Source organism: Trichosurus vulpecula, chromosome 2 (genome assembly GCF_011100635.1).
Source record: "Trichosurus vulpecula isolate mTriVul1 chromosome 2, mTriVul1.pri, whole genome shotgun sequence".
Lineage (NCBI taxonomy): Eukaryota > Metazoa > Chordata > Mammalia > Diprotodontia > Phalangeridae > Trichosurus > Trichosurus vulpecula.
In genome coordinates this window covers 250,692,615-250,720,361 of record NC_050574.1, presented here as the reverse complement: position 1 = coordinate 250,720,361, position 27,747 = coordinate 250,692,615, and the positions used below count along the sequence as shown (strand labels likewise).

The window sequence follows — 27,747 nt, the reverse complement described above, 5'->3', positions numbered from 1 at the left end:
CCCTTTTGGGAACCATAAGGTTTCCTTGGATGTTCTGAAATTTCTTCTTATCTCTGTGGTTGACAGGCTCCCCATAGAGGATCTTCCTATTAAATGGACCCAAGGCCCTTCACCATCTTGGGTGTTATCCTCTGGAAACTCTCCAGTGTGTCTGTGATGACCAGAACAGAACCCAGTAATCCAGATGAAGTTTAACGAGGGCAGAGGGACTATTATCTCCTTGTTTCTAGAAGCTTTGCCTCTTTTAATACAGCCCAGAACCACATTAACTTTTTTAGCTGCCACTGATGACTCTAATTGAGATTGTAGTCCAGGAAAACTTCCAGATCTTTTATAGACAAATACTGTCCAAACATATTTCCTTCTTTTTCTGTTCATGAAGCTGATTTTTGCACTTGGGCTTAAGGTTTTACATTTATCTCTACTGAATTTCATCTTATTAGATTCAGCCCAGAGCTCTACCCTTTCAAGATCTTTTTTTGATCCTGACTTAGTTAAATGTATTAGCTATCCCTCCCTTTTTTTTTAGTTCCATCTCTCTACTTACACAACAATGACCCAGATATAGCCACTGATCATCTCTTGCCTAGACTATTGTGACAGTCCCCCTATTGGTTGTCCTATATCCAGGCTCTTCTCTCTCCAACTCATCTTCCATATGGTTGCCCCCATTTGGGGTTTTCTTTGCAGAGATACTGGAGTCATTTGCCATTTCCTTCTCCAGCTCATTTTATAGTTGAGGAAATGGAGGAAAATGGGGCTAAGTAATTGGCCCAGGGTCATACAACTAGCCCAGATTTGAACTCACAAAGATGAATCTTCCAGACTCCAGGCCCAGTGCTTTATCCACTGCACCACCTACCTGCCCCTATTGTCTCTAAGATAAAATAAAAACCGGTTTGGCATTTTAAAACCTGCCTCAATCTGGTTCTAGTTTACCTCCCTAGGCTTATCACACATTATTCTCCCTTGTATGCTCTTCGGTTCAGCTAAATTGGCCTATTTGCTGTTCTCCATGGACAACATTGCATCTGCCACTCTGCACCCATACATTGCCCTTGGGTCAATCTTATATTTCAATTGATTCTTGTCTGTGATATTCCATGATTTGCTGCATCCCTGGGAAAATACTGATGTTTAAAAATGGGCCTTTATTTCAAGATGCTTTTTTATTGACCAAAATAAAAATAATCAAATAAAATATGTAGCACATCTTCAAATGAAATTCAAACCATTTATAGTTTCTTTTTAAAATGCATGGTATGAAAAATAAGAATAAGCATATTACATTTGCTCTGCGTCCCCTTTAGATTCTGTCAGTGTATTTGTCACCTTTTTCACTTTGCATCATATGGTATAAGCCTTTCCACTTCTTGCTGCATTCTTCCTATTTGCCTTTCTTTACAGTACAATCATGTTCCATTACATTAATATGCTACAGGTCTATAGTTTTTTCCAACATTCCCACTCATTAATACAAAGGTTGTTTCTTTGTTTTGCTTTTTAGCAATAAAGCAACTATAATTTTTTTAACTGATAGGTCCTTTCCATTCCCCCTTTTAATAATATATTTAGGATATAATCTCAGCAATTAATGGCCTTCATTATATTTTCTCTTATTATCTTTGATATTTGTTCCCACATCACCTCCAGGTGTTCTGAATCAGCCCATCTCTAATTTTGAAGCTTTTATTTGGGCTCCCCCTGTTGATAGAAAGTGTTTGAAAAAACAGCAGCCTAAAGGTTTCAATATTTTAAAATATTGTCATGGCATAACAGGTATTAGCACTATATTACTGCAACTTTAAGAGCTACAGGAACAATTGAGAAAGTAAAAAATTAAGGGAGCAGGGTATAGTAGAACTGGGAATTGGAAATAGGGGTGAATGGGAAACAAGAAGTCAGCCAGGCAATGAACACCCAGGGAGGGGGAGTCAAAGACCCCAGAAGACTAGAACAAATAGTCAGAAGGTCAAGGATTCAGGTACCATGGTCAGGTGCAGCCCAAGGAAGGAGGTGTTATTAGTTCCTCTTCTCTTTCTTTGATGAAGACTTCATCGTCAGCCCCTTCCTCAGCCCTAGAGGATTCTACCTTCTATTAAGGGGATCTAGCTCCAAAGAAGTCAAAAGGAGTTCCTTTACAAAAATGACTAGGGAAGCCTAGACCATAGTGCTGTGCAAACCTAAAAGTACTACGTAAATGCTGGCTATTATTATCATTATTATCTTAGAGATGATCCCAAAATTACTAGATCACATTGCTCTTACCTACAGCTCCCTCTGGAAATTCTCAGAAAAGAGCTCAAATTTAGGTCTCCACAGAAGTTGATAGGAAGACCTCCCAGACCCCATATAAGCACTCAGGATAACAAGTATCTGTCAGGTATGGAGCAGCCTTAATTCCATCCTGTGGAGCAGAGCTGTCCAACCTTAGGTTTTTATTGAAACAATAGACAATATATTTTGATTTGCCATTTTAGCGAGAGCTCTGCTGTAGCTCGGCTTCGTTTACTAAAGCACCTATGTAAATTTCTATGCTTGTAGACTGGCAGCATTTTGGACAGCCCTGCATGTAGAGAATGCATAAAGGGGCACGTCAATCACAGGTTAGCACTATAAATCTAGAGGAATGTATGGGTCTCTGGGAGAAGAGAATTGTCTTAATTGTTTATTGGATTTAGTAAATCATTTATTTGTATTGTGCTCTTCGGTGGGATAAAATGAAGGTTGTCCTGTATTCAGTCATGTCAATCTGAATGCTTTTGTGGGGACCATAGAGGACTCACAATTTCCAATAAACAATCAACACAATTTTTCTCCCTCTCCAGTGAGCAGCTAGGTAGGGCAGAGAATAGTGTGCTGGGCCTGGTGTCAGAAGATTTGAGCTCAAATTCAGCTTCACATACTTACTAGCTGTGGGACTCTGAGAAAGTTACTTAACCTCTATTTGCCTCATCTGTAAAATGGGGCTAATAATAGCGCCTACCTCTCCAGTAATTGTGAAGATCAAATGAGATAAACATTATAAAGTGCTTAGCACAGTGCCCAGAACATAGTAAGTAGTATATAAATGATGCTGCCCATGAACTCTTCTTTTTCTAGAAAACTGGATTCCAGGAGGACACTGCCCAAGAAATCCCTCTTCCTCTGTCCAGAAGGCAAGGGTTCAGGAACTTTCAAAGTCCTCCAGAAAACTAGTGTTTAGGTATTCTCGATACTCTGATCATGTGGTTTTATTCTCCATAGCTGCTGCTTCCCAGGTTGAAAAGTTTGCCACATGCTCTCCAAGGTTGGATCCAGGACTTCGAGATCCAGGAAATCCCCTGGCAGGCCACTTGGGTCAGAGAGCATACAATCCTGGTTCCCCAAGGTAGCCAGGCTCTCACCCCTGATTGACAAAGTCCACTATCTCTGGTCCATTATCTCTGTCAATCCCTGGGCTGTCCTTAGAAAAGGACAAAAGCAAAAAAGGGTGAAAAGGGAAATGTTTTTACTGAAGGATACCCTTTCATAGCACAAAAGAGTGGCTCTGACCAATGACAATTAAGCAAAGAAAATCATTCCTAATGCCCAGGAAACATAGTTAATCCTCAGGGGAGGCTGTCAAAAGGTACAGGGAAAAACAACCAAAATCCCAAAGGCTCACCAACATATAAGCTTATCAAGTTAATGAAGTAATTCCTCTCATCAACTCCCCTGCCAGCATCCTCCCTAAGGAAGCCATTTCCAACCTTTTTGGAACTGTGATGCTCTACTGCATGTTTGATTTTGAGATCTTATAAGAAAGAATTCCTACACTAACTAGGAGACTCCTATATTAGGCTGTATCTCCCTGAAGGTCCCTTCCATGCTAAGATTCTATAATCTTCAAAAGTATTTATGTGTATATGAGTACCGGTCTTATTACTCTGTTGGTCCCATGATTCCAATGGGAATATGCACTCCACAAATTCAGATAAACATCCCTCCATGACTTTTCATTCTAAGTGATTCTTGTCTATGAATCTACCCAATGAGTCACAGTACAGGGGACAGAGTAGTAGACCCGAAGTCGGGAACAGCTGAGTTCAAATCTGACCTCAGACTTACTAGCTATGTGACCTTGGGCAAGTCACTTGATCTCTGTTTGCCTCAGTTTCCCCAACTGCAAAATAGGGATAATAACCCACCTCCCTAGATTGTTGTGAAGATCAAATAGGATATTAGTTGTAAAGCACTTAGCACAGTGTCTGGGACATTGTAAACATTTAATAAAGACTTATTCCCTTCCTTAAGCCTTGCTTCTGAAGTATACTCACCATGTGACATTGAAAAAGTCACTTCCCCTTTCAGTGCCCTAGGTAAGTCTCAAAGACTATAAATTGCAGTACAAGTACTAATCTGGATCTGAGAAGGTAGAAGGGTGTTCCTCATCATAAGTTCCCTACAGCCACAAAATCATAGGTCTGGTCCAAAAAAATGTTTCTTGCCAATGACCTTTGGGTGACCCACAATTTTGGTTCCTCAGAAATGGTGATATTTCATGATTCACAGCCATAAAACATCACCTGAAGAACATTGGTGATGAAAAATGGGATTTTGTTTCAGAGAAAAGCATGGCATTACTGAAAGTGCTATGGAATTTCCCAAACATAGTGTAGCCTGCTTTTCTCCCATTTAATTCCGGCCACAGTTCATTATTTATCTGTAGAGTTTGTCCAAGATATAGACACTGATGGACCAGTTCTATGGACTAGCCATTCAACTGCGTATCAGAATTTGTACAATAGACATTCTTCATCCACTTGGTTTTTCCTATGTGACAAATTTAGGCCAAACTCTTTTGAGTGATTTTAGGTCTCATTTAGGAGGCTCAGCAATGTTAGAAGGCTTAATGAGGTTAACACAATGTCCTTCACCATCTGGATGACCTCCTCATCTATGAGGAATTCCTCTTCTGCATAGTCTCTTTGCCAAACATCCTCCATAACAAAGGGTCATAGGATCATGAGACCATAGATTAAAAACTGAAAGGGACTTTAGGAGTTATCTATTTATTTTATTTTATGTTAAAGTTTAAGAAACTCAAAGAGGTTAGATAACTTGTCCAAGATCACATAGGTAGCAAGTAGCTGAAATGAGATTCAAGCCCAGGTCCTCTGACTCCAAATCTGGCATTCTTTCCATTGCACCAAATGGCAATCACCTTTCAGTAGCGTGTAGTCCCCTACTGTATACCCCTACATGACTTTAGTGATCAGATAATTGTAAAACAAAATTATCTCCATGGTCGCCTCTTTAGCATAATCTTATGTGATCTTAGTATCTTCATAAGACACGCTTTGTTGGAGAAGAGCCTTAAGGCTGCATTTTGCTCTATCAAATCAAATGTTTTTTTAGACAGCAAATAGTAGAACCTTGCACACTCTGTACCTTTCAGTCTACTGTGTAACTATACAGACGTGGTTGGCCATAGAGGATTATTTGCACAAGCTCATTTACTGTCTTTTTACATATTCATCAAGAATACCCTAGATAATCAATCAACAAACATTTATTAAATACTTACTGTGTGCCAGGTGCTGTGTTAGGCACAGGGGAGCCAAGTATAAATAATGTTAACAATCCCTACTTGCAAAGAGTTTACATTCTGGCAGGAAATATAAGCATATAAATAGAACGTGAATAAGTATAAATCCATCCAAAATAGTCAAATACTAGGTAGATTGAAAGGAGAGCATTAGAAGTTGGGGGTAGTATCAGGAAGTGCTTTGTGTTTGAGTTATATTGTAAAAGAATAGAGGGTTGGAAGCAAGAAGGAAGAACATTTCAGCCATTTGGATTTGTTGTTGTTGGAGCAGCTAGGTGGCAGAGTGGATGGGGCGCCAGGTCTGGAGTCAGGAAGACCTGAGTTCAAAGACTCAGAGACTAGTTGTATTACCCTGGGCAAGTCATTTAACCCTGATTGCCTCATCTATGAAATAAACTGGAGAAAGAAATGGCAAACTACTGCAGGATCGTTGCCAAGAAAACCCTAAATGGGGTCACAAAGAATCAGACAGGACTGAAAATGACTAACCAGCAACAAAAAAAGTGAGAACATTTTGGCCATTTTGGCACAGCCAGTGAAAAGGCACAAAGATGGAAGATAGAGTGTTGTGTGTGAGAGACAGAGAGAAAGCCACTTTAATTGGATGGCAGAGTGAGAGAAGGGGAGTAACGTCCAATGAGGCTAGTAACAAGAAGTTAATTTTTATCTATTGGCAATAGGAAGCCAGCGGAGTCAATTGAGTAAGAGTTTGAGACAGTCAGCTCTGTACTTATGGAAAGTTATTGTGGTAGCAGTGTGTAGGAAGGCCTGAATTATGGAGAGACATGAAACAGGGAGAATAATTAGAAGGACATTACAATAATGTGAGCAAGAAATCCTGAGGGCATATAGTGGGGTGATAGTTGTATGAGCAGAGGGAAGGGTCCAGATGCAAGAGATATCATGAAGGTATAATGAGCAAGATTTGGCTATTGATTGGAAATGTGGGATAAGGGAGAGTGAGGAGCCCAAGATGATGTCAAGGTCATGAACCTGAGTCTAGAAGGATGGTAGAAATAGGAGGAAATAGGAAAGTTTGGAAGAGGGAAGGGAAAGATACAGTTTTGGACACATATGTGTCTAAACGTGAGTTCTAGAGGTCTCCAGGACATCCAGTTTGAAACATCCTAGAGAAGCTTAGGGGAGAGACTGGAGATGGCTATTTATATCTCTGTATCATTTCCATAGAGATGATAGTTAAACCCATGAGAACTAATGAGGTTAGTGAGTGAGTAGAGGAAAAAGAAAAAAGGGTTTGGGGCAGAACCTTGGGAAACATCCACAGTAAGGTAAAGAGATATGTATGATGACCAAGCAAAAGACATCAAATGAGGACAAATGGATAGGAGTAAACCAGGAGAGAGTAGTATCATGAAAACCCAGAGAGCAAAGAGCATCCATGAGAAGAGTCTGATCAATAGTATCGAATGTAGCAGATAGGTCAATGAGAATGAGGACAAAGAAAAAGACTGTCAAACTTGGCAATCAAATGGTCATTGGTAACCTAGTTTCAGTGGAGTGATGAGATTAGAAGAACATTCTCATACAGATTTTGTAGGGTTAAGAAAATAGGCATATGGATTGTTAGTCATTGATTAAGAGAAGTAGGGAGATGCTATGGGAAGACTCTTAGCTAACCTCAGAGTCAGAGGTCCTGGGTTCAGAACCTTGATACTCAGTATCTGTGTGACATTTAACTCCTCCAAATCTCAGTTCCTTTACCTGAAAATTTATTGTATGACCTGGGCAATGAGGTAGCTCAGTGGATAGAGCGTCAGGCCTGGAGGCAGGAAGACTCATCTGAGTTCAAATCTGGCCTCAGACACTTACTAGCTGTGTGACCCTGGGCAAGTCACTTAACCCTATTTACCTTAGTTTCCTCATCTGTAAAATGAGCTGGAGAAAGAAATGGGAAACCACTCTAATATCTTTGCCAAGAAAACACCAAATGAAGTCACAAAGAGTTGAATACAAATGAAATGACTAAACAACATTATACGACCCATTTAAAGCCCTTTCTAGCTACACATCTATGATCCTATGATATCTTCCTGATCAGCTTTTTTGGGTAGTAATAATATCTATGATTTTTTCAGTATCTTCCTCTCTTTCACATGTCTTTAGAATCAATCCCTTGAAACTCTCAAAATGCATGACAATCCACACAGGATGTTCAGAAGGATATTGGTGCTATGGGTATGGACTTGTGGGGCAGTGAGCATTTTGGGATCATTTAAAGCACCCATTTCCCAAATGTGAACAAAGCCAACCAGATCTCTTCCTATTCAATTGTCAGCTCAAATTCTCCAGCCACATAATAAAATAAAATAAAATAAAACCATTATCTTTGCAAATTACAGTGAATTCAATTTCAATTTATTTGAATAATTTATTTTTGGAACTCGGTAACACTCTTTTGCCTCGACCAAAGAAAATGGGGTACTGACATAAATCCTGACTTGGAGATCACTGCCCCAAATTTCCTAACTCTTCTTTTCATGGATCCTCCATTTAGAAAGAAATCTCTAGTGTCCTATCAGCTGCACAGTCAAGCATCCAGAGATCAGGATCTAGCTTTTAGTCGGGGACCTTCTTCAATGAGGAAAAAATCAGTGGAAAGGTCATCATGCTGTGTGTACCCCATAAAATCAATTTTCCCAGCCTTCAGAGGTGCTGACTTGGCAGGGAGCCAGCTAAGGTGCAGTGACTGAAATGTGAAAACTGCTTCAGGAGGGGAACGGAATTGTAACCCCCGTTTGCTCTTTGTCAGCAGGCCTTTGCTGATGAATAACAATTTTACCCACAAACCAGAGGTGTTAGGTAATCCTGTTTATGTGGTAGAAAGTTATGAGGTACAAAAATGCTATTAGCCAAGGTGGGGAGGGAGGGAGGAAGGGAGACAGTTTAGAACTTAGAATGTAACAAAAAAAATTAAACAATTTTTAAAAAAGATGATACGAGTGGTACATGGATGACTTGACCGATTTTCGTTTAGCAAAAGACCCAGATGTTTCTTTCATAGCCCAGTGTCCTTAAACATAGCTCCAGCTCTCACTTTCTAGCTAGCCTAAAGGTTTCCTCCACAGTCAGGTTTCCCTGTGGGTTGAACATGGTGTTTTTTAAAAGTAGAAGATGGAACATGAGCTGTACTAACAAGTTTTCCCTTATTGTAGCATAACGATGTCAATAACACATTCTTTTATTATGTCAAAGGTGCTCTGATAGCCTATCTTATTGTATCCATAGACATCAAAGATTACTATGTTCCCTATCCTCTGTATCACGAAGATGTTGTTCAGTCATTTCAGTCATGTCAGACTCTTTATGGTCCCATTTTGGGTTTTCTTAGCAGAGATGCCGGCATGGTTTGCCATTTCCTTCTCCAGCTCATTTTACAGATGAGAAAACTGAGGTAAACAGAGCTAAGCGACTTGCCCAGCGTCACACAGCTAGCAAGTATCTGAGGCTAGATTTGGACTCAGGAAGCTGAGTCCTCCTGACTCCAGGGATGGCACTCTATCCACTGCACCACCTAACTGCCTATTATGAAGATACGTCATATATTATAGGCATATCATCATTGTCATTATGAGATCATAGGAATTAGGCCCATAGGAATTGAGACTTACCCAAAATAACAGAACTAATAAAGGAATTCCTTCTTATATCAAAATCCCTTTTTGAGGATAAATTCATTTTTAAAAAACTTTTCCTCTATTTCATCAACATGGAAAACATCTTGTAATCATTCTTTTCAGAGATTCAGTATTGTGTACTTTCTTAGCCTTCTTTCTTCTGGGCCAAGTGATTCCCAGTTTCTTTTGCTTTTCATAATAATTTTATTTTAAAACAATTTTGCTGTCTTGGTGGGGGAGGAGGGAGGAGAGCAAGGGGGAGAAAATTTGGAAATCAAAAACTTGTGGAACTGAGTGTTGTAAACTAAAAATAAAAAATAAATTTAAAAAATAAAATAAAAACAATTTTGCCCTCTTTTCAGCTCTTGGGAATTTGTCTCCTGAAAGACAATGCACTCAGATTGGACTGATGCTGATAGGATGGTGGGGTAGGCTGCAGAGAGGGGACCAAGCTCACATCACAGTTTCCCCAAGCTAGACTTGTCTTCACTCATCTTCAGGTTTAGTGCTATAACAAATTCACTGAGACTCCAACATCTTTTTCTGCTGTGCTTATACAAAACCTCATTTTCTAAAGGAATGTGTATAGTAACTAGATTTTTCAGCAGATTTGTCAACCAAAGAAGACCTTTATTTATCTCCAGCTAAAGTCTCCTGTGAGAAAATAGGCCAAAAATTTTAAAAGCCTGAAATTATTGTTTTTTTAAGATTTTGATATTAATATATCAATGATCATTCTTTTTAAGTAGACAAAAAAACTTCACCTTCCTAAATAATTTAAAGAAAGTTCTTTTTTAGTTTATGTGCTTAACTCAAGCTGTATGTTTGTATGCTATCAGACAAAAGCATAATGTATTTATAAACTTAAGTATGGTTTTTCCTCCTCAGGGTCCTCATATGGTAACAGAAGAGCTTCATTCTATAAGCTTTGAAACGCAGATCTGCCTGTATGGCTTGACCATAGATTTGGAGGTGAGTATTTGCAAGGAATATTCGCCAACAAACACATAGCCATAAAATTTGGGGGCTTCATGGGATTTTAGAGAATTCTTGGTCTCTCCTTTTGATTTTAAGAGGAAGAAACTGAGGCCCAGAAAGATGAAAGTCATATAGATCTTTGGGAACAGTTTTAGAATTTGTTTTTTAAAAAAATGCAACCCTTTCTAGATATTTAGGGTCTTCCTTAAATTCAGTCTCCTATATGCTTTGTACCCAATCTGTTCCACCAACCAGCCTTTCTAATTTTTTTAATCAATACCAAATCATTTAGATGATTACTGCTTTGTATTATAGTTTTGAGATCTGAATATAGTTTGAGTACTGCTTGACCCCCTTCCTTCCCACTTTTTTCATCATTTCCATTGAAATTTTTAACTTTTTATTCCTCCAGATTAATTTCATCATTCTTTTTCTAGCTCTACAAAGTAATCCCTTGGTAAAGTTATTGGTACAAACCCAATCTGTGACACATACTAGCTGCATGACCACGTGTAACCTTTATGAACCCCAAACAACAACTTATGTTTTAATTGTTAAGCCAGGGAAAGGTTTCTAAATTGCATTGATGGTGGGAGTCCCCGACTGAGTTCACAGATCATTCATGTGTTCAAATCCTCCAAATAACCTATATGTATTAAGTAAACATTTTTTTATATTACTGTGTAAATGGAGACTTGCATTCCTGTTCTTGGCTTTGCTGTAATACCAACAGCCTTTTGCGAAGGTTGTGTTGAGATTTATCTGGGTCATAAAAGATCAGCCATGAGTACAGCAATGAACATCTGTAAACAAGGTCATGTCAAAGTGGTAGAGGACTACATTCTTCATTTTCATAGCTAAGAATCCAGAGGGATTTAAGAATTCTGTAATGAACAAAGTCATGACAGAAAAATTTATGATTCATTGTTCCAATATCTCCATAATTTTCTTCATTTAAATTCAATGAAAATTGAACATTAAGAAAATTTTTGACATGTGAGTGAAAAGGAAGGACTTAAATTAGTCATGATCTTATGCTATTTGGAACATATAAAGGAAAATTCATCTTGGGGATGACACCTTGCAACTGGCAAGAATATTCTATTATTTGTTTTCTTTTTACCAGTATTTATCATATGCACATTTATTCCTAAGATTTACTTTGAGTTTGTCCTCAAATACTAAAATGTTACTGTGAGGTGTTATAATCATTTATTCATTGGTCTAACTTTTGGTAAAACAGAAAAATCCCTTAATAAAGCCATAAACAACTAACACATATAATGTTTTCCAGTTATAATGCACTCACATATATTATCCTCATAACACTGTAAGGTAAGCAGTACAAATATTGTCATCTCCATTTTACAGATGAGTCTACTGAGGTTGAGGGAGGTTGTGACTTACCGTAGTGACACAACTAGGAAAAGGGGCAAGGCATTGCTAGACAGAACTTTGTTTGAAAAGAAGGTTTTATAGATTGCAAGCCTGGGCAATATGAATCAGCAATGAAGGGAGGATTGGATCTGCAGTGAGGAAGACTTGAGTTCAAATCCAGTCTCACATACTTACCCCCATGTGACCCCAGGCAAGTCACAACCTCTTTCTGCCTCAATTTCTTCCTAAAATCTAAAATTTTCACATCTGAAATGAGGCAATAACTTACTTCCTAAAATTGTTATGAGAACGAAAGGAGATAATATTTGTAAAGTGCTTTGTAAACCTCAAAATGCTATATAAACACTAATTATTATTAGGTAGCTAAGAAAATGAATGCAATTTTTGGCTGCCATACAATAGTCAGTGTCTAGAACTAGGAATTCAATAATCCTGGGGTGCTCTGCTCTACTCAGACCACACTTGGAATAATTGTATTTAATACCTGGCACATTTTTACAAGTTCATTGATAAACTGGAGAACATCCAAACATGGGAACCAGAATAATGAAGTGTTTTTGAGATCATGCCATATGAAAATAGATTAAATTTACTGGAGATGGTTAGCTTGGAAAAGAGAAAAACTTTAGGAGGACGTTATAGCTGTCTTCAAACATTTGAAGAGATGTCACATGGAAAAACTATTTGATACTCAGCTTGGCCCCAGAATATAAAACTGAGAACAGAAAGGTAAATTTAGACTCACTATAAGGAAACATTCTCTGATAATTAGAATTATCCAAAAGTGGGATGGGCTGCCTTGGTAGGGCTCTCCCTCCCTGGATATCTTCAAACAAAGACTGGATTACCTCTTGCTAGATATGATCAAAAGGGGATTCTTGTTCAGGTATAAGTTGGAATAGATGTTCTCTTTGGTCCCTTTCAAGTCTGAGATTCTATAATTCTAGTAAAGGCAAGACTGAAGCAGTGGTCTCCAAATTCCTAGTGGAATGATCTCCAGTGGCTTTTTCCTATTTTCTCCAACGGTAATAAATATTAGGTTATGGACTCACTGGGCAAAGTGTTTCAAGAGACATTATACTAGCAGCTTTTTCAACATCAATAAATGTTAGATCCTAACATCTTTGCATGTCTTTTTTTAACAGACAAATTCATTACCTGTTGTCATGATTTCCAATGTTAGTCAATTACCTAATGCTTGGGCCTCGATAATTTGGTACAACTTATCAACCAATGATTCCCAGGTAGGAAGATGCTACATATTTGTATTCTTTTATTTCTCTGTAATTACAATGTATTTCCTTTTGTCCTGGCAGTCAGTCAGTCAACTAGTATTTATTAAGTACCTACTGTATGTCAGGCATTGTGTAAAGAGCCAAAATACAAAGAAACAAACAAACAAAAAAACAAACCCAGTCTCTACTCTCAAGGAGCTCACAGTATAATTAGGAAGATAGTATGTAAGCAGCTATGTACAAATAAGACATTTGTGTATGTTTGTATGTATGTATATACATAAATATACACACACATGCACACACACACACACACATATATATATATATATGCATATATATGGCATCTCAATGAGAGTAACTAGGATTTAGGAGGATTAAGATATATACTGGAGATGGTTAGCTTGGAAAAGAGAAAACTTTAGGAGGACATGATAGCTGTCTTCAAACATTTGAAGAGATGTCACATGGAAGAGGTATTTGATCCTCAGCTTGGCCCCAGAATGTAAAACTGAGAACAAAAAGGTAAATTTAGACTTACTATAAGGAAAAATTCCCTGATAATTGGAATTATCCAAAAGTGGGATGGGCTGCCTTGGCAGGGATCTCCCTCCCTGGAGGTGTTATCTTAGCTAAGACTTGAAGGGAAGCCAAGAGTTGAAGATGAGGAAGCAGAGAGTTGCAGGCATAGGCAGCAGCCAATGAGAAATCTCAAAGTCAGGAGATGGAATGTTGTGTCAAAGAGCTATAAGGAAACCCATGTCAATGGGCTGAAGAGTATGAGGTGGGGAGGTCTGGGACAGGGTATAAGGTATAAGAAATTGGAAAGGTAGGAACGGGTCAAGTTATAAAGGGCTTTGAATGGAAAACAGAGGATTTTCTATTTGAACCTGCAGCTGATAAGGAGTACCTAGAGTTTATTAAGTAGGAGGATGACATGGTCAGACCTTCACTTTAGAAAGATCAATCTGACAGATAAATGGAGGATGGACTGGAGTGGAGAAAGACTTGAGGCAAAGAGACCTAGGCCATTACTATAGTTGAGTGTTGATAAAGGCCTATACTAGGATGGTTGCCGTGTCAGAGGAGAGAAGGAGATATATGCAAGAGATGTTACGAAAGTTGAAATGACAAGACACCCAATTGGAAGTGAAAATAGTCAAGGAAATCACCTAGAATTTGAGCCTAGATGACTGAGACAATAGTGGTATCCTTTTTCACTAGGAAATTAGGAAGAAAAGAGGTTTTGAAGGGATAATGAATTCAATACTGGACAGATTAAGTTTAAGATGTTTATGGGACATCCAATTCAAGATTTCTAAAAAGCAGCTAGAGATTGCTAAAAGCATTCAGAGTTGCTAAAAGGCAAAACTAGAATAAGAGACATTAGAATTGGATAAATAAATCTGAGAGTCATCTACATAGAGATGATCATGGAAATCATGGGAGTTGATGAGATTTCCAAGTGACATCATATAGAGGGAGAAAAGAGGAGAGCCTAGCACAGAGTATTGGGGGACACTCACTCTTAGTGGATGACAATCCAACAAAAGAGACAAAGAAGGAGTGGTCAGACAGATAGAAGGAAAACCAGGAAAGAGCAGTGTCATGAACACCTAGAGAGAAGAGAGGATGAAGAAGAGGGTGATGGACAGGGTCAAAGGCTGCAGAGAGGTCAAGAAAGATGAGCAGCACATGTACGTACAAAGAAATGCTTTCAATTTAGGCACTTCTAATGGGTTTCCACATATATACATACATACATACGCATATATGTGTATATGTATATATGGGTGTGTGCATATGTGTGTATATATTTATGTATATATTTTTATCCCATACATTTTCTGTAGTTAAATTTTTATGAAGAGTTACATATTTATAGCCTGATTTCTCAGGACTCCCAAATACAGGGTGTCCCTAAAGTCTGGACACATAGGAAAAAATGTGGATTTTGAAATATTTGGAATATTAAACAGACCTCAGCCCCCTTGACTTCTTTTTCTGGGATATACTAAAGGAGATGATGTGCTCAATGAAAATCACAGATGCAACACTCTTGATTGAATGCATAAAGAATCAATGTGCAAGAACTGACAGCAATATGGAGTTATTGCACCAAGTTGACGTGAATCTTGCAAAACAACCTTTGCATCACAAATGATGGAAATCATATTGAAGATGTTATCTGTTAATATTTCAATTAAATAAAATGTTTTTGAAAATTTCATTCATTTCATTTCTTGAAAATACACATTTTTGCCTATGTGTCCAGATTTTAGGAACACCCTGTATTTCCAGTAATTTGTAGTGAAAGGACTGTTTTTGTTTTAGTTGTTTAGTCATTTCAGTCATGTCCAACTTCATGACCACCTTTTTGGGATTTTCTTGGCAAAGATAGTGGTTTGCCATTTCCTTCTCCAGTTCATTGTATAATTGGGGAACTGAGGCAAACAGGGTTAAATGACTTAGCCCAGGGTCACACAGCTTGTAAGTGTCTGAAGCCAAATTTGAACTCAGGAAGATGAGTCTTCCTCACTCCAGGCTGGATACTGTATCCACTGTGCCACCTAGCTACTTCTGAAAGGATTGTACCTGCTACTTCTAAATAGTGTTCATAGTTACCTACTTCTTACATTTGTCTTGTGCCTTGAGTATTTCTGTGTGATACAGTCATTTGGAGTCAGAGAACCTGTGTTCAAATCCTAACTCTTCCACTTATTCCTTAGACAAGTCATTTAATTTCTCTGGATCTTGCTAGATGACACCTATGCTCCAAGTCTGTTTTCATAAGAACTGAACTTTACTCCTGGAAGGAGCAGACCATTTTGTTCTATGTTTCTGGCACTAGCCAAGGAATGGCCTGAAGATAAGTTCCACAAGGGACAATTTCTTTGTACTTATAGGTTGTTCCTCCACCCTAAGGTTCATCCCTAGCCTCATTCCCCCTGCTCACCCAGCCACAGGAAACCTGCTGAGTTTCATAAGCAGCTGTGAGGATCATTTACCGTTCTCGATTAGCCACTGAAGGCAGGGGGCCCTATGAGCACAGATAATCAAGAGATGACCGTGATACAGTTAACCTAGGTTCATACTGCCTGAGTTTTGCTGCCATCTGGTGGTTATTCAAGGATTTCTAAGGGATTGCTGATAACTTCCTTCGAAGAGGAAGGGAGGGGTAACATGTCCGTCCTTTAGTGGCACATTTTTTTCTGCCTCCTGACTACTGACGCATCAGGTGTGCTTTTTTGTTTTTTTTTTTGGGGGGGGAGGGGTTTGTTTTTGTTTTTGCTAACATTAGATAGTTTGTCTAGCTGAGAAATCTTTTGCAAAGGCAAGGACTATTTTACTCATCAGCAGCTAATTTTGGGGAAGATGCCATTTGCTGTGTCCCTCCTTCTTAACTGTGTCTAGTCACTGAAGATAAAATTTTGAGCGGAATCATTTTTATATTTTCCTGCTCTCTTTTCTTATCTGTACAGGAATTAGAGATAGATTAGTAATTTAATAATAGTTGGAAACTGAAAATGAATGAAAAACTCTTTATTAAATGCTTAGAGTGTACCAGAAACTATGCTGGGCCCCAGGGATACCAATACAAAAATTAAAGTTTCCCCCTCAAGAAGTTTTTGTTCTAATGGAGGAATCAGTCAGTCAATGAGCAAATACTTTTAAAGTGCCTACTATGGGCCAGAGACTGTGCTAAGCACTTGGGAATACAAAAAAAAAAAAAAAAAAAAAAAGCAAAAGACAGTGCCTGCCCTCACGCAGCTAACAATCTAATGAGGGGAGCCAATACAAGGTAGAGGGGGTGTTGGGAGGAGGAAAGAGAAAGAGAATACCCAGAAAAGCATGAAGTCCTATAGCCAGTTGGGAAATCATGAGGTGTGTGCCCCAGGGTTCCCTCCTTAAACAGAGGATCTAGGAGGAGCTCTCTAACATCTACCCTCCAGCCTCTGCAGTCCCAGGGAGGGAGTGGTCCAAGGGGCGGGGCCACATATAGGGATAACATACATCAAAGAATAATGGCTAAAGAAAGGAATTTGGGTCTGAGAATGGTAGAACTGGAAAATAGAGCTAAGCTGAGATGCATGAGTCAAGAAAAAGGGCTAATAGAATGAAGCCTATAATTATAAACCTGTAGCTTAAACATGCTCCCAACCCCAGGAAGAACTCCCTGGGTCTGGCAGTTGCATTAAAGAGATTCTTTAGGAGCAGGGAGATATCGTAGGCCATTTTCAGCACTGTTAAGATAAAAGATTGAAGATACCCCTGCCCCACCCCACCCCCAAAATAGGCTACTCCCTGTGTTCAATGCTGCTCATCCTGCACCATAAGCCAAGAGGATGAAACAATGGATATTTTTTTCTCTTGGTGGTTATACAGATAAAACTTTCCAGTTTAAGCCAAAACTGCTGCCGCTGAGCTTATTGCTATAACCTTCTTTGTTCCCACATGTAGAAATCTTGCATATGAGTGCCCTTTCTAGCATTCAACCCAGGTAGAATTCACCAAACTGTGCTATGACAGTTATTGGTCTGGATTTTCTTAGTACTTCCCCTGCCTTTTTTTTCTCTCCTTAGTCATATCTTTCACACCTTCCTTCCTGCTCTTCAACTGTCTTAAGTCTGTTTGTTTGACTAGTGTTGTATTTCTTTTCCTAAAACACCACTCTCTTCCTCAAGAAGCTTTGGTGATAGAAACACCTGTACACAAATAAGCAAATATCAAATAAATGTAAATACAAATACATATAAATATTAAATAAATATAAATTAAGTAAAAATGTCTATTTTATAACCTATTTCTAAAATAGTTATTTTATACATTTTTGATATTTACTTATTAATGTGCATGTGGTCCCCCCCATAAAATGTAAGCCCCTTGAGGGCAAAGATTGTTTTGTTTTTGTCTTTTTAGCCCCAGCACCTAACACTTACCTTGAACATTGTAGGCTTAAATGCTAAATGCTGAACTAAAATGCTTGGTGAAATTTAATTATCATTCAAAGTTCTCTAGTTAGCTTTAAAGGTATCCCCATCTACATTGCTCCTCACGTAAAACAACTTTTATCTATAGCATAAAAAGGCCATGACTTTGACACACTTACTCTGAAGTGTCAAACACAGCAGGTGAGGCCTAAACCATATTAAAAGCTAGGTGAGAAATGTTTAACAAAATGAGTTTTAAAAATACCATGAAACATAGATAATGTTAATTTGTGCTTTTCTAAGTCAGCATTCAGTCAGCAGGGATATATTTCTATTTGAGTGCTTCCTCCCTTAGCCTTGGAACCTGGTACTCTAGATGTCATCATATCTTTTGCTTTTTCACTAGTGAAGATGAGACACAGTCTAAGCCATCACAAACCAGAGGTGTGTCAATATGGTGTAATTCGGGCACACAACTGGTCATTACAGTGGTTTGATTGAGATCACCACTTTGCCAGACAAAGTTAACTAGCTGCTTGAATAAATTGATTAATAGTCAAAAAACCCTGTGATGACACAAACATTTAGATGCTGAATGATAAAACTGTGGAGTCAAAGCACTTTCCTAAAGGTAGCTGGGTTTGCACCAAGATTTTGTAGATGAGGAAAGAGGAAATGGCTGAAGAAGTTGTGGTATATGGTTGTGATGGAATACTATTGTGCTATAAGAAAGGATGAGCTCAATGATCTTAGAAAAACAAGGAAAGACTTGCACGAAATAATGAAGAGTGAAATGAGCAGAAGCAAGAGAACATTGCATACAGCGACAGCAATATTGTTGTGAGAATGACTTTGAGCAAATAAGTTATTTTGACTATCATAAATACCCAAATTAACTATAAAAGACTTATGAAGAAAGATGCTATCGGCATCCAGAGAAAGAACTGTGAGAACAATGAATAGAATGATCTTACATATATATGTATGTATATATATATGTGTGTGTGTATATATATATATATATATATATATATATATATATATATATATATACCTATTTGTGACTAATGGTATCAATGGGGGGAAAGAAAAAAAGAAATTTGCATGATAACTTTATTATATATTTAAAAGGAACAGCAAGGTGTACATAATAGATTTGCAGTTTCATGTACAATCATCTTTTTTATACGGTTATGGAAATGTTCATTTAATTCCGTAAATTAAAAATAATTTTTTTTAAATTTTAAAAAAGAAAGAAGAGAGTGGGAAGCACACCACAGACAGTCAGATAAACAGATAAAAATAAAGGGGAGGTGAAACTGTAACCTCCATTACTACATTGCTATCAGGATGCCTGAAGGTGTCTGAATCTGAAGTCATACATTTTGATAGGCTTGTTAGGAAGTGCTTTTATCATATGTAACTCGCCTTTTACAGCTTGGAAACTGAAATATTTTGGGCCTAGTTAACAGTGTTACAATTAAAACTCTCTTCCAGAACTTGGTTTTCTTTAATAATCCTCCAACGGCTGCTTTGAGTCAGTTGTTAGAAGTTCTGAGCTGGCAATTTTCATCATATGTTGGACGAGGTCTTAACTCAGACCAACTCAATATGTTGGCTGAGAAACTCACAGGTAAGCGTTGTGTAAGATGGAAAGCCCTCATCTGTTTTTAATACTTGGTGGGTTGAAAACCCAGTCTATTCTAGGATTCTCCTACTTGTGCTATTCCCAATGAGGTCTAAGAGGAAGCAAGTAATATAGTTTACACTAAGATGGCAGCATTAGCTGCAGAAAATGTATTTGTATTTAAAAAAAAAAAAACCCTACCAGCCAGCTGACTCAATGTATGAAGAATACCCTTTCCTCAGAAATGTTAAAGTTTAGTTGTGAGTTTGATCAACTTTACAAGTTGGCTACAAAACATTACCAGTTTTTATAATTAGTTTCATGTTTATGACTCTGTAGAGAAAGGTAAGAACCCCAGGTAAGCCTCCTAGACTACCTTTAGTGTTAGATCTGAATGTAGACTGCAAGAGCAGTTGACATGAAGAAGTGAAGCCAAACATGGGAATCCAATCTATTTGAATCAAGAGTATTGAAAGTCGCAAGATGGCATCTTTTCACCAAATAGTAGTTTTCCATTTTTCCATTTTTCTTAACTTTTAATTTAACCTTGTTTATGGTGTTGTAGTGGGAAAGCTCTTTGTAAATTTGAGGCACTGTTGCTTCTCTTGTTTTTGTTATTATTTATCCAGAATGCTGGGTTATCACATACCTACAAAAGAATGGGGGTTCATTTAAAGGGAAAAGAGTTTGTGGGAACTTATTTCTAAATTTTGTATATATACATATATATACACATATATATGTATATATATACCTACATATGTACATATATGTGTGTATGTGTGTGTATGCATATATATACATATGCATATATGCTTTTAAAATCATTATCCCACCAAAGAAACCCCAAATTAATGAAGTTCTTAAATGTCATAGCAATCAATCAAATATTTATTAAATGCCTACTATGTACCAGATATTATACAAAGAATGAAACAATCCCTGAGAGAAAGACAAATATAGCATAGTAGATAGGAAGCTAGTTTTGGAGTCAAGAAGACCAAGATTCAAATTCCACCTCTGACACTCTCTACATTAATATGGGTGTTCCTGTTAAGTATGTAAGTTATAGATGAGTTTCTGAGTGTGCCCTCCTCCTACCCCTATGCAGGCATAGGGAGTTTTTGAGGGAGTTTCCAAACCAGGAATATCCCATCATGATAAACTCACAGGTCCAGGATTTCAAACTTTGCCCCATCCATATGATCAGTGAAATGTTGACATAAGCTTAGATAAATGAAACACAATTTACTTCTTGTCATGGTTTTGTTCAGAAATCTTCAAAGGAACATAAAAACACTAATTGATTGACCAGTACAGGACCAGTTTTCAGATAACACATATGAGTTGCCTGAGATCTATAATTGTGAGAAAACTCCTTGCATCAATCTTTGGCTCTGACCAGGTTTCTGATCATCATAACCTAGGCCCTTGTTAAGGACCTCTAAGCATCAGGGACAGGGGGTCCACTTTCTGAGCCATGCAGGGGTAGGTTCAAACAATGCAATAAGGTTTTCTCCCAGTTCCCACAATTGAATAAAGTTTTCTCACAAGACAGAAATTGGACTAGATCCATAATTGAATAGAAAAGGAACTGAGATAGTTCTGTAATTGAGTCACAAGATGGAATCAGTGTGGTTCACTCATTTCCCACTACCACTTGCTGTTCTAATCCCCTCAGTTTCCTCTTCACTCACATTTTCTGATATGAACTCTACAGGTAAGTTATGCTTGGCACTGTTCTCCAGACAAGCTTTGGTCATTCCTGCTTCTGTGCCTTTCCTTAAGCTAAGTACCCTACCCTACCCAGAGTGCCCTCCACCCTGTCAATATAAATCCTACCCATCCTTAAGCGTCAGATTCAGGAACCAACTACTCCGTGAAACCTTCCTTGACTCATTAGAGTGTTAGCTCCTTCTGAGCAGTAATTGTTTTCCAATTTTGTCTTTGCATTCCAGCATTTAGCAGTGACTTAAATTTAGAAGGTACTTGATAGATGTTTGTTGATTGAACTACATTGACCACTGTGACCCACAATGACCTTCACTTTCTCTGAATCCTAAGGGCACGTATAATCTCTCCCACATAATTTAGTATATGATTGTACCCTATTTCATGTTCTCTTTTTCCAATGCATTATTCTTGGTCCTCGTTCCCCCCCCCCCAACTAAATAGTGAACTCCTTGAGGGCTGAAAATCTGTCATACTTCTTTGTCTAGCATAAAGTACAAGTTAAGTTCACAATAGGTTCCCAACTGTGTCTGTAGGTTTGTTGAAATTAAGTGAAGAGAGGTTTAGAGAAAAAAATCAGAAACATTTCATGAACAAGAAAAATTGGATTATTTTCTCTTCTTTAATTTCAGTGCAACAAGCTAGCTACAATGATGGTCAGCTCTCTTGGGCCAAGTTCTGCAAGGTATGGTCAGGAGAAAAAGAAAAGTTATACTTTATTTCAGGACTGCACAGCAAACGGATGAGGGGTGGAGGTGGGGGGTGGAGATCAGAACAGGGGAGGGAAGGGGAGAGAAGTTCAGCTGAGTCAGAAGCTCCTGTTCTGGATATGACTCCAACAATTTACTAGTCTTATGGCCCTGGACAAATCAATTAGTCTCACTGGGCCCCAGATACTTCGTTTGTAAACAGAGGTAATTACATCTGAATTACTCACCTTCAGGATGTTGTACGGAAAGCATTTTATCATCATCATTACAGCCCACATGCCATGACACAAAGTTTTAAGGATTTCCTGGATAAACATATTTCAAAGAGAAACTCTAAAAGTTTCTCCAACTTAAAGGAAAATAAAATATGAACTATTTATCATGAAATAAAATACGATGAGTTATATTTTACTAATGCTACTTACCAAGTGATCATCTTATCCCTTATTTGTATTTTATGAAAATAGGAGCACTTACCTGGCAAGGCATTTACCTTTTGGGTATGGCTTGAAGCAATCCTGGATTTAATTAAAAAGCACATTCTCCCTCTTTGGATTGATGGGTAAATTATATGCTATAATCTCTCTATGAATATGTCATTTTTCTGCATATTGTATTTGTTCTGTGACACATGTCTAATTGAAAAAACATTCTCAAGTTCTTAAATTATTTACATCAAAGCCTATTGATATTAATGATTAAGAGAATTTTAGCTGTGAACTCAACAGAATGTGTTCAAAAACACATTGAATACTTTGGCTTCAGGGATGTAACAGAAGATGTACCTAGGTAGATGTCATGGTTTTTCATCAGGTAAACCCATGAACTGTTCTTTCAGGTATGTAATGGGCTTTGTAAGCAAGGAGAAGGAGCGGGTCTTGCTGAAGGATAAGATGCCAGGAACATTTTTATTAAGATTCAGTGAAAGCAACCTTGGAGGTATTACCTTTACTTGGGTGGACCAATCAGAAAATGGTATGTCACATGTCTTCTGATTTTACCTCCTACTGTGTCACTAAAATAGCATCTTCTTGAGACTCTGTTGTTAATATTTGGGGATTTAAGACTGGTGGTTGTACAGATGTGTTTTTGTTGGGGGGGTATTTTTTTAATGTCTACAGTGAGTTTGTGTATCACCTAACAACTATTCTGCATTTGGATGGGAAAACATGAATTTATAATTGCCCAAGTGAAAACCCTCCATATGGGTGCCATCTGTAAAATGCCTAGTCTACAGAATGTCTGGAAATACTTTATACCCCATGATGCACAGATAATATGGCCAGAAAGCAATAATCAAAAACAATGTGTGCATACAGATGGTGTCTTGATTGACTATTCACCTGCTTTTTTTTTTCCTTCCAGGAGAAGTTAGATTCCATTCTGTAGAGCCCTACAATAAAGGCCGCTTAGCAGCTTTGCCATTTGCTGACATTCTTCGAGACTACAAAGTTATTATGGCTGAAAATGTCCCTGAAAATCCACTGAAGTTTTTATATCCTGACATTCCCAAAGATAAAGCATTTGGTAAACACTACAGCTCTCAGCCAAATGAAGGTTAGCTTCTATTTACTTTTTCTTGCAGAATTTGAAAGATAACTCATGTTAGTGGAAAGGAATAGAAACATCTTTCATGTTTGCTTCAAGCTTTTTAAGACCAAAGGGGAAATGGAGTCTTTTTGGTTTATATTTTCTATTTAATCATCATTACAAAAATAAGTAGTCACCTAAATATTTAAAATTGAAAATAATCCCATGGCCTCCTCCATAGGTATTTCATAGTCTGTTACAGCTAGAAGGAACCTTTAAGATAATCTAGTCCACCTCTTCATTTTACAGATAAGGAGGAAATGGATCATTTGAATTGTACAAACTCTTTTTTTACATAGTCCAAAGCAATGTGAACAACTGGATTGTAAAGATGAGTCAAAGTCAGCATCAGCAGCTCTTGTTATGAGGGAGTTGCTACACTGGTAATCTGAACAAAGAAATAGCAACTAAAAATGCTTGAACTATAGCCAAACCTACCTATGGGGTTTGAGAATTCTCTGGATCAACAGTTCCCAGCGTTTTTGGTCTCAGAACCTCTTTATATTATTAAAAATTATAAAAGACTCCAGAGAGCTTTTGCATATATGAAATATATAGAATATATACACACATAATACACACTATATATGTACATATGTATCTCAATATTTACCATGTTAGAAATTAAAATGTCTTAGTATTATTATGAAAATAATTTTGACCTCATGGACCCTGTGAAAGGGTCATGAGGAGTCCCAGGGGTCCAGACCACACTTTGAAAATTGCTGATCTATAACATGCCTGTGACTCGGTTTCCTCCTATGTAAACTTGGGGTTATGTGGGTCTATCTCACAGGAGTTTTCAGGGTGACAAAGTAATTATTATAAAAATTTTGAAAATATAAAGAGAAGTACCAGGGCATGCTTATATGTAAGGGAAAAAACCCAGGGTTTTTGAGTAATGTGTTTTATTTTGGTAGTTGTGATTCGAAACTACTCTGAAAGACAAAATTATTTACTATTAGTTGACTGTTCAAGTTATGTCTAAGGCTTAGCACTAGAAATTCACTGTTTGTTCTGCTGCACCTGTCTAGCCATAGGGCTTCTTTTAAATTGTAAAGATCTAAAACGTTAAATTTATTTCCGTGGTTTTTTTTCTAACACTTTTTCTAATTTTGTCCCCAGTTTCAAGACCCACTGAGAGAGATGACAAGGGTTACGTTCCCTCTGTATTTATCCCTATCTCAACAATGTGAGTCATCTGAATCATGTGTGAAATATTTGTCATTGGATTTCCTAAAAATAAATGTTTTCCCTTGGAAACACCTGAGGCTGGAACCACAATATCTGTAATTTTATACATACTACTGTCTCCTTGTAGTGCAATGCCTAAAGCTAAGGCTTGGGGTATAGGGTGTCAGGCCAAGGCTTCATTCCTTGGAATCTTTTAGAATATTTTCTACATCATTGGTGTTGGGGGTGATGGTCCTTCATTCTTGAAGAGGACAATTCTACGTCATAATTAGGGGCACAAAGTCACCATGCCATATATCATGAACTGACATTTAAGTTGCATGCTCTAATGTAAGTCTAGAGGCAGCTTGGCATGCTGGGTAGAAAGCCACCCTTGAGGCCAGGAAGATTTGGGTTCAAGCCTCTCAAACATAGTTGTTGTAAAAGAGTCACTTGAGTATTGGAAACAGGAATTTCCTCACCTGGGAGTTCCCTATATCAATGAATAACAAAACCTACCTAATGCCAAGTGATACACGGGGCATCATAGTGCTAAACATAAACAGAACCTACCAGATAACCCTTGAGAATCAGGTTCAGGACCCAGGAAATTCCAGTGACCATTTAATTTCCAATTTTTCTCATTTTTTTTCTCTAAGCCGAAATGATTGTACTGAGCCGCACTCTCCATCAGACCTTCTTCCCATGTCTCCAAGTGTATATGCAGTGCTGAGAGAACACCTGAGCCCCACAGTCATTGAAACTGCTGTATGTTGTCAATTTCTCACTTCTGATCAATTCCATTTCAAATGCAGTGGAATGTGTAGATGAAGGGGGTTGAAATTTTTCCCGGGCAATTTGAAAGTCTAAACCTTTGAACAAATTCATATGAGATATGAACTGGGGGTATACTGAAGCCACCTCCTACTACAGTCAATTGCTGAATTTTAAATGTGAGCATTTACATATTGGAAATCTGCAAATGTTACAAATCAGGGCTTTATTATTTTGTTGATTTACTATATTTAAGAAAGTGATGGATAAAATATTAATAAATGTAGATTAACCTTAAAAGTGTTTGTGCATACACTTTCTATGGATTGACAGTTGTTAAGCATTTTCCAGAATACTGCTGAATAGGACTAATTCAAAATCAGTTTCAGCATCAAAAGCAGAAACCTCTATTTCATTTCATTTTGCTGATTTGAAGTCCTTATCTTGAAGGCCACCAGAGGGCGATATGTTCATTCCTACATTCCAACATGATGGCTGCCCCATCCAAGCCAACAAAGTACTCATGCAGTATGAGCCAAATATCTCTAAATCAAGACTGAGTTTCCTTTTAGAAATTTAATCAGCAGGAATTCTGGGGGTAGGGTTGGATTTTTTCCTGCACTGGTGATTGTGTTCTAGGTCCTAGAACCTAGGACCTAGGTTTACACAGCTGCCAACGCTGCAGCTGTATAAACAGCAGCTAGGAGCCTGAACAACATTTTCTGAACACCAAACTAATAAATTAATCAATCAACAGCATTTATGAAATACTTATTCTGTGTCAGACATCATGCTACATGATAGAGATATGGATACCAAAAAAATGAAACAGTCCCTAGTCTAATATTGACAAGTCTTCACTTGCTATTTTCTCTCATTATCCCAATTCTCCTAAAATCACCAAATTCTAACATACTTCATCAGGACATATCTCTTTTAGACAAGATATTTCCTAGCAGCTGAAATTAGAAATTTGCAATATTTGTTACTTCAGCATAGGTCACAGCCATAGGTTTTGTCTCTGCTCTCAGGTAGACCTATACCTAAACCAGACGATAGAGTTTATCTGGGAATATTTCCTGGATGGGACAGCCCACACTGTTGGGCCTCAGTTTCCTCATGTGCAAAACGAGGTGATTGGACTAAGATCCATTTTCTGGGTCCCTCCCAGCTCTAAATTTATGATCCTATAATTCTTTAAAATCTTAATCCAGTGTTAATTTTTCTTGCAAGCATAAGTTCCTCTTCTTTAAAAAAAATCATTTTAATCATTAGCTTGCACAGAGAATGCAAAAAAAAAACCCCCAAACAAACCATATTTAATATGGAAAAAAACCACTTTTTATTTCCCACATAAACCTTTTAAATTTTGTCTGGAAATTTCACAGGACTGAAACTTCACATAAGCAAAATGTTCTCTACCATGGACGTGGTCTCAGCAAATAGAGTCCAGAATGTGTTGTTAAGAATCCATCAATGTTTAAGTTTGAGGAACCCAGGATTTGTCTCCACTGAGGCCCTGTGTCAATCCTATAGAAGTTATTGGTCACCATACTTTTGTCTGCTGAAATTTACACCTATTTTTTCTTATTCTGCCCTCAATGGAGAAAAGTAACAACTGATTAGCATGCTCTTTATAAGGGTGGCATGTATTCAAAATTACTATAACCATTTTGTTAAGACTAAAGGCCCCCATTACTTTTGTAAATTTTCTAGAAAAATTTATAGGGCTTTATTTATCAACTTCATGAAATGGTTTAAAATCATGATTTCTCTGTGAACTGACTTCCTCAAAATTAACAATTTTCATTTTTCATTTCCAGATGAGCTCTCCATGTTCTGCTGACTGATGAGATACTCTTCAGTGCCTAAAAAAAAAAAAAAGGAAATTGTTTTTAAAGTACTATTTTCTAAAAATGCATCTACATATATTTTTCAATAGGAACTAAGTAGCAATTTTATAGTTCCATAAATAAAGGTTTCCTGGAAGTGGCTGAGGTACAGAGCTCCCCTCATCAACATGGCCCCCAACTTGGGAGCACCACACTGGAAATTTTGAAAAAACAAACATCGGATGAGCAAATGACATGAGACAATTTTAAGAAACCAGGGTGTTAACACTGTAAGCTGTTCTCAGTGTAGTTTTGTATACCATCCACTTATTTCTGCTTCTTATTTCTTTTATCAACCAATCAGAAAGCATTTCTTTTTTTGTAAATAGTATTTTATTTTTCCAGTTACATGTAAAGATAGTTTTCAATATTCATTTTTTATAAGATTATGAGTTTTAAATTTTTCTCCTTCCCTCCCTTCCATCCCTCCTCCCCAAGATGACAAGCAATCTGATATAGTTTGTACATATGCAATCGTGTGAAAATATTTCCACATTAGTCATG

At 37.6% G+C, this 27,747-nt stretch overlaps 1 protein-coding gene across 1 annotated transcript in view; it reads left to right on the top strand.

Annotated features, from left to right (window-relative positions):
• The window catches only part of STAT4 (signal transducer and activator of transcription 4), a 145,245-nt gene extending 118,029 nt beyond the window's left edge, over positions 1–27,216 (top strand). The window contains exons 14-23 of the mRNA XM_036744944.1: positions 10,093–10,176; positions 12,726–12,824; positions 19,244–19,379; positions 21,737–21,789; positions 22,282–22,376; positions 22,653–22,789; positions 23,180–23,371; positions 24,530–24,596; positions 25,237–25,345; positions 27,175–27,216. Coding sequence (XP_036600839.1) covers positions 10,093–10,176; positions 12,726–12,824; positions 19,244–19,379; positions 21,737–21,789; positions 22,282–22,376; positions 22,653–22,789; positions 23,180–23,371; positions 24,530–24,596; positions 25,237–25,345; positions 27,175–27,201 — 999 coding nt within the window. The 3' untranslated portion in view covers positions 27,202–27,216. The remainder of the gene's footprint in view (positions 1–10,092; positions 10,177–12,725; positions 12,825–19,243; positions 19,380–21,736; positions 21,790–22,281; positions 22,377–22,652; positions 22,790–23,179; positions 23,372–24,529; positions 24,597–25,236; positions 25,346–27,174) is intronic.
• The last annotated feature ends 531 nt before the right edge of the window (positions 27,217–27,747 follow it).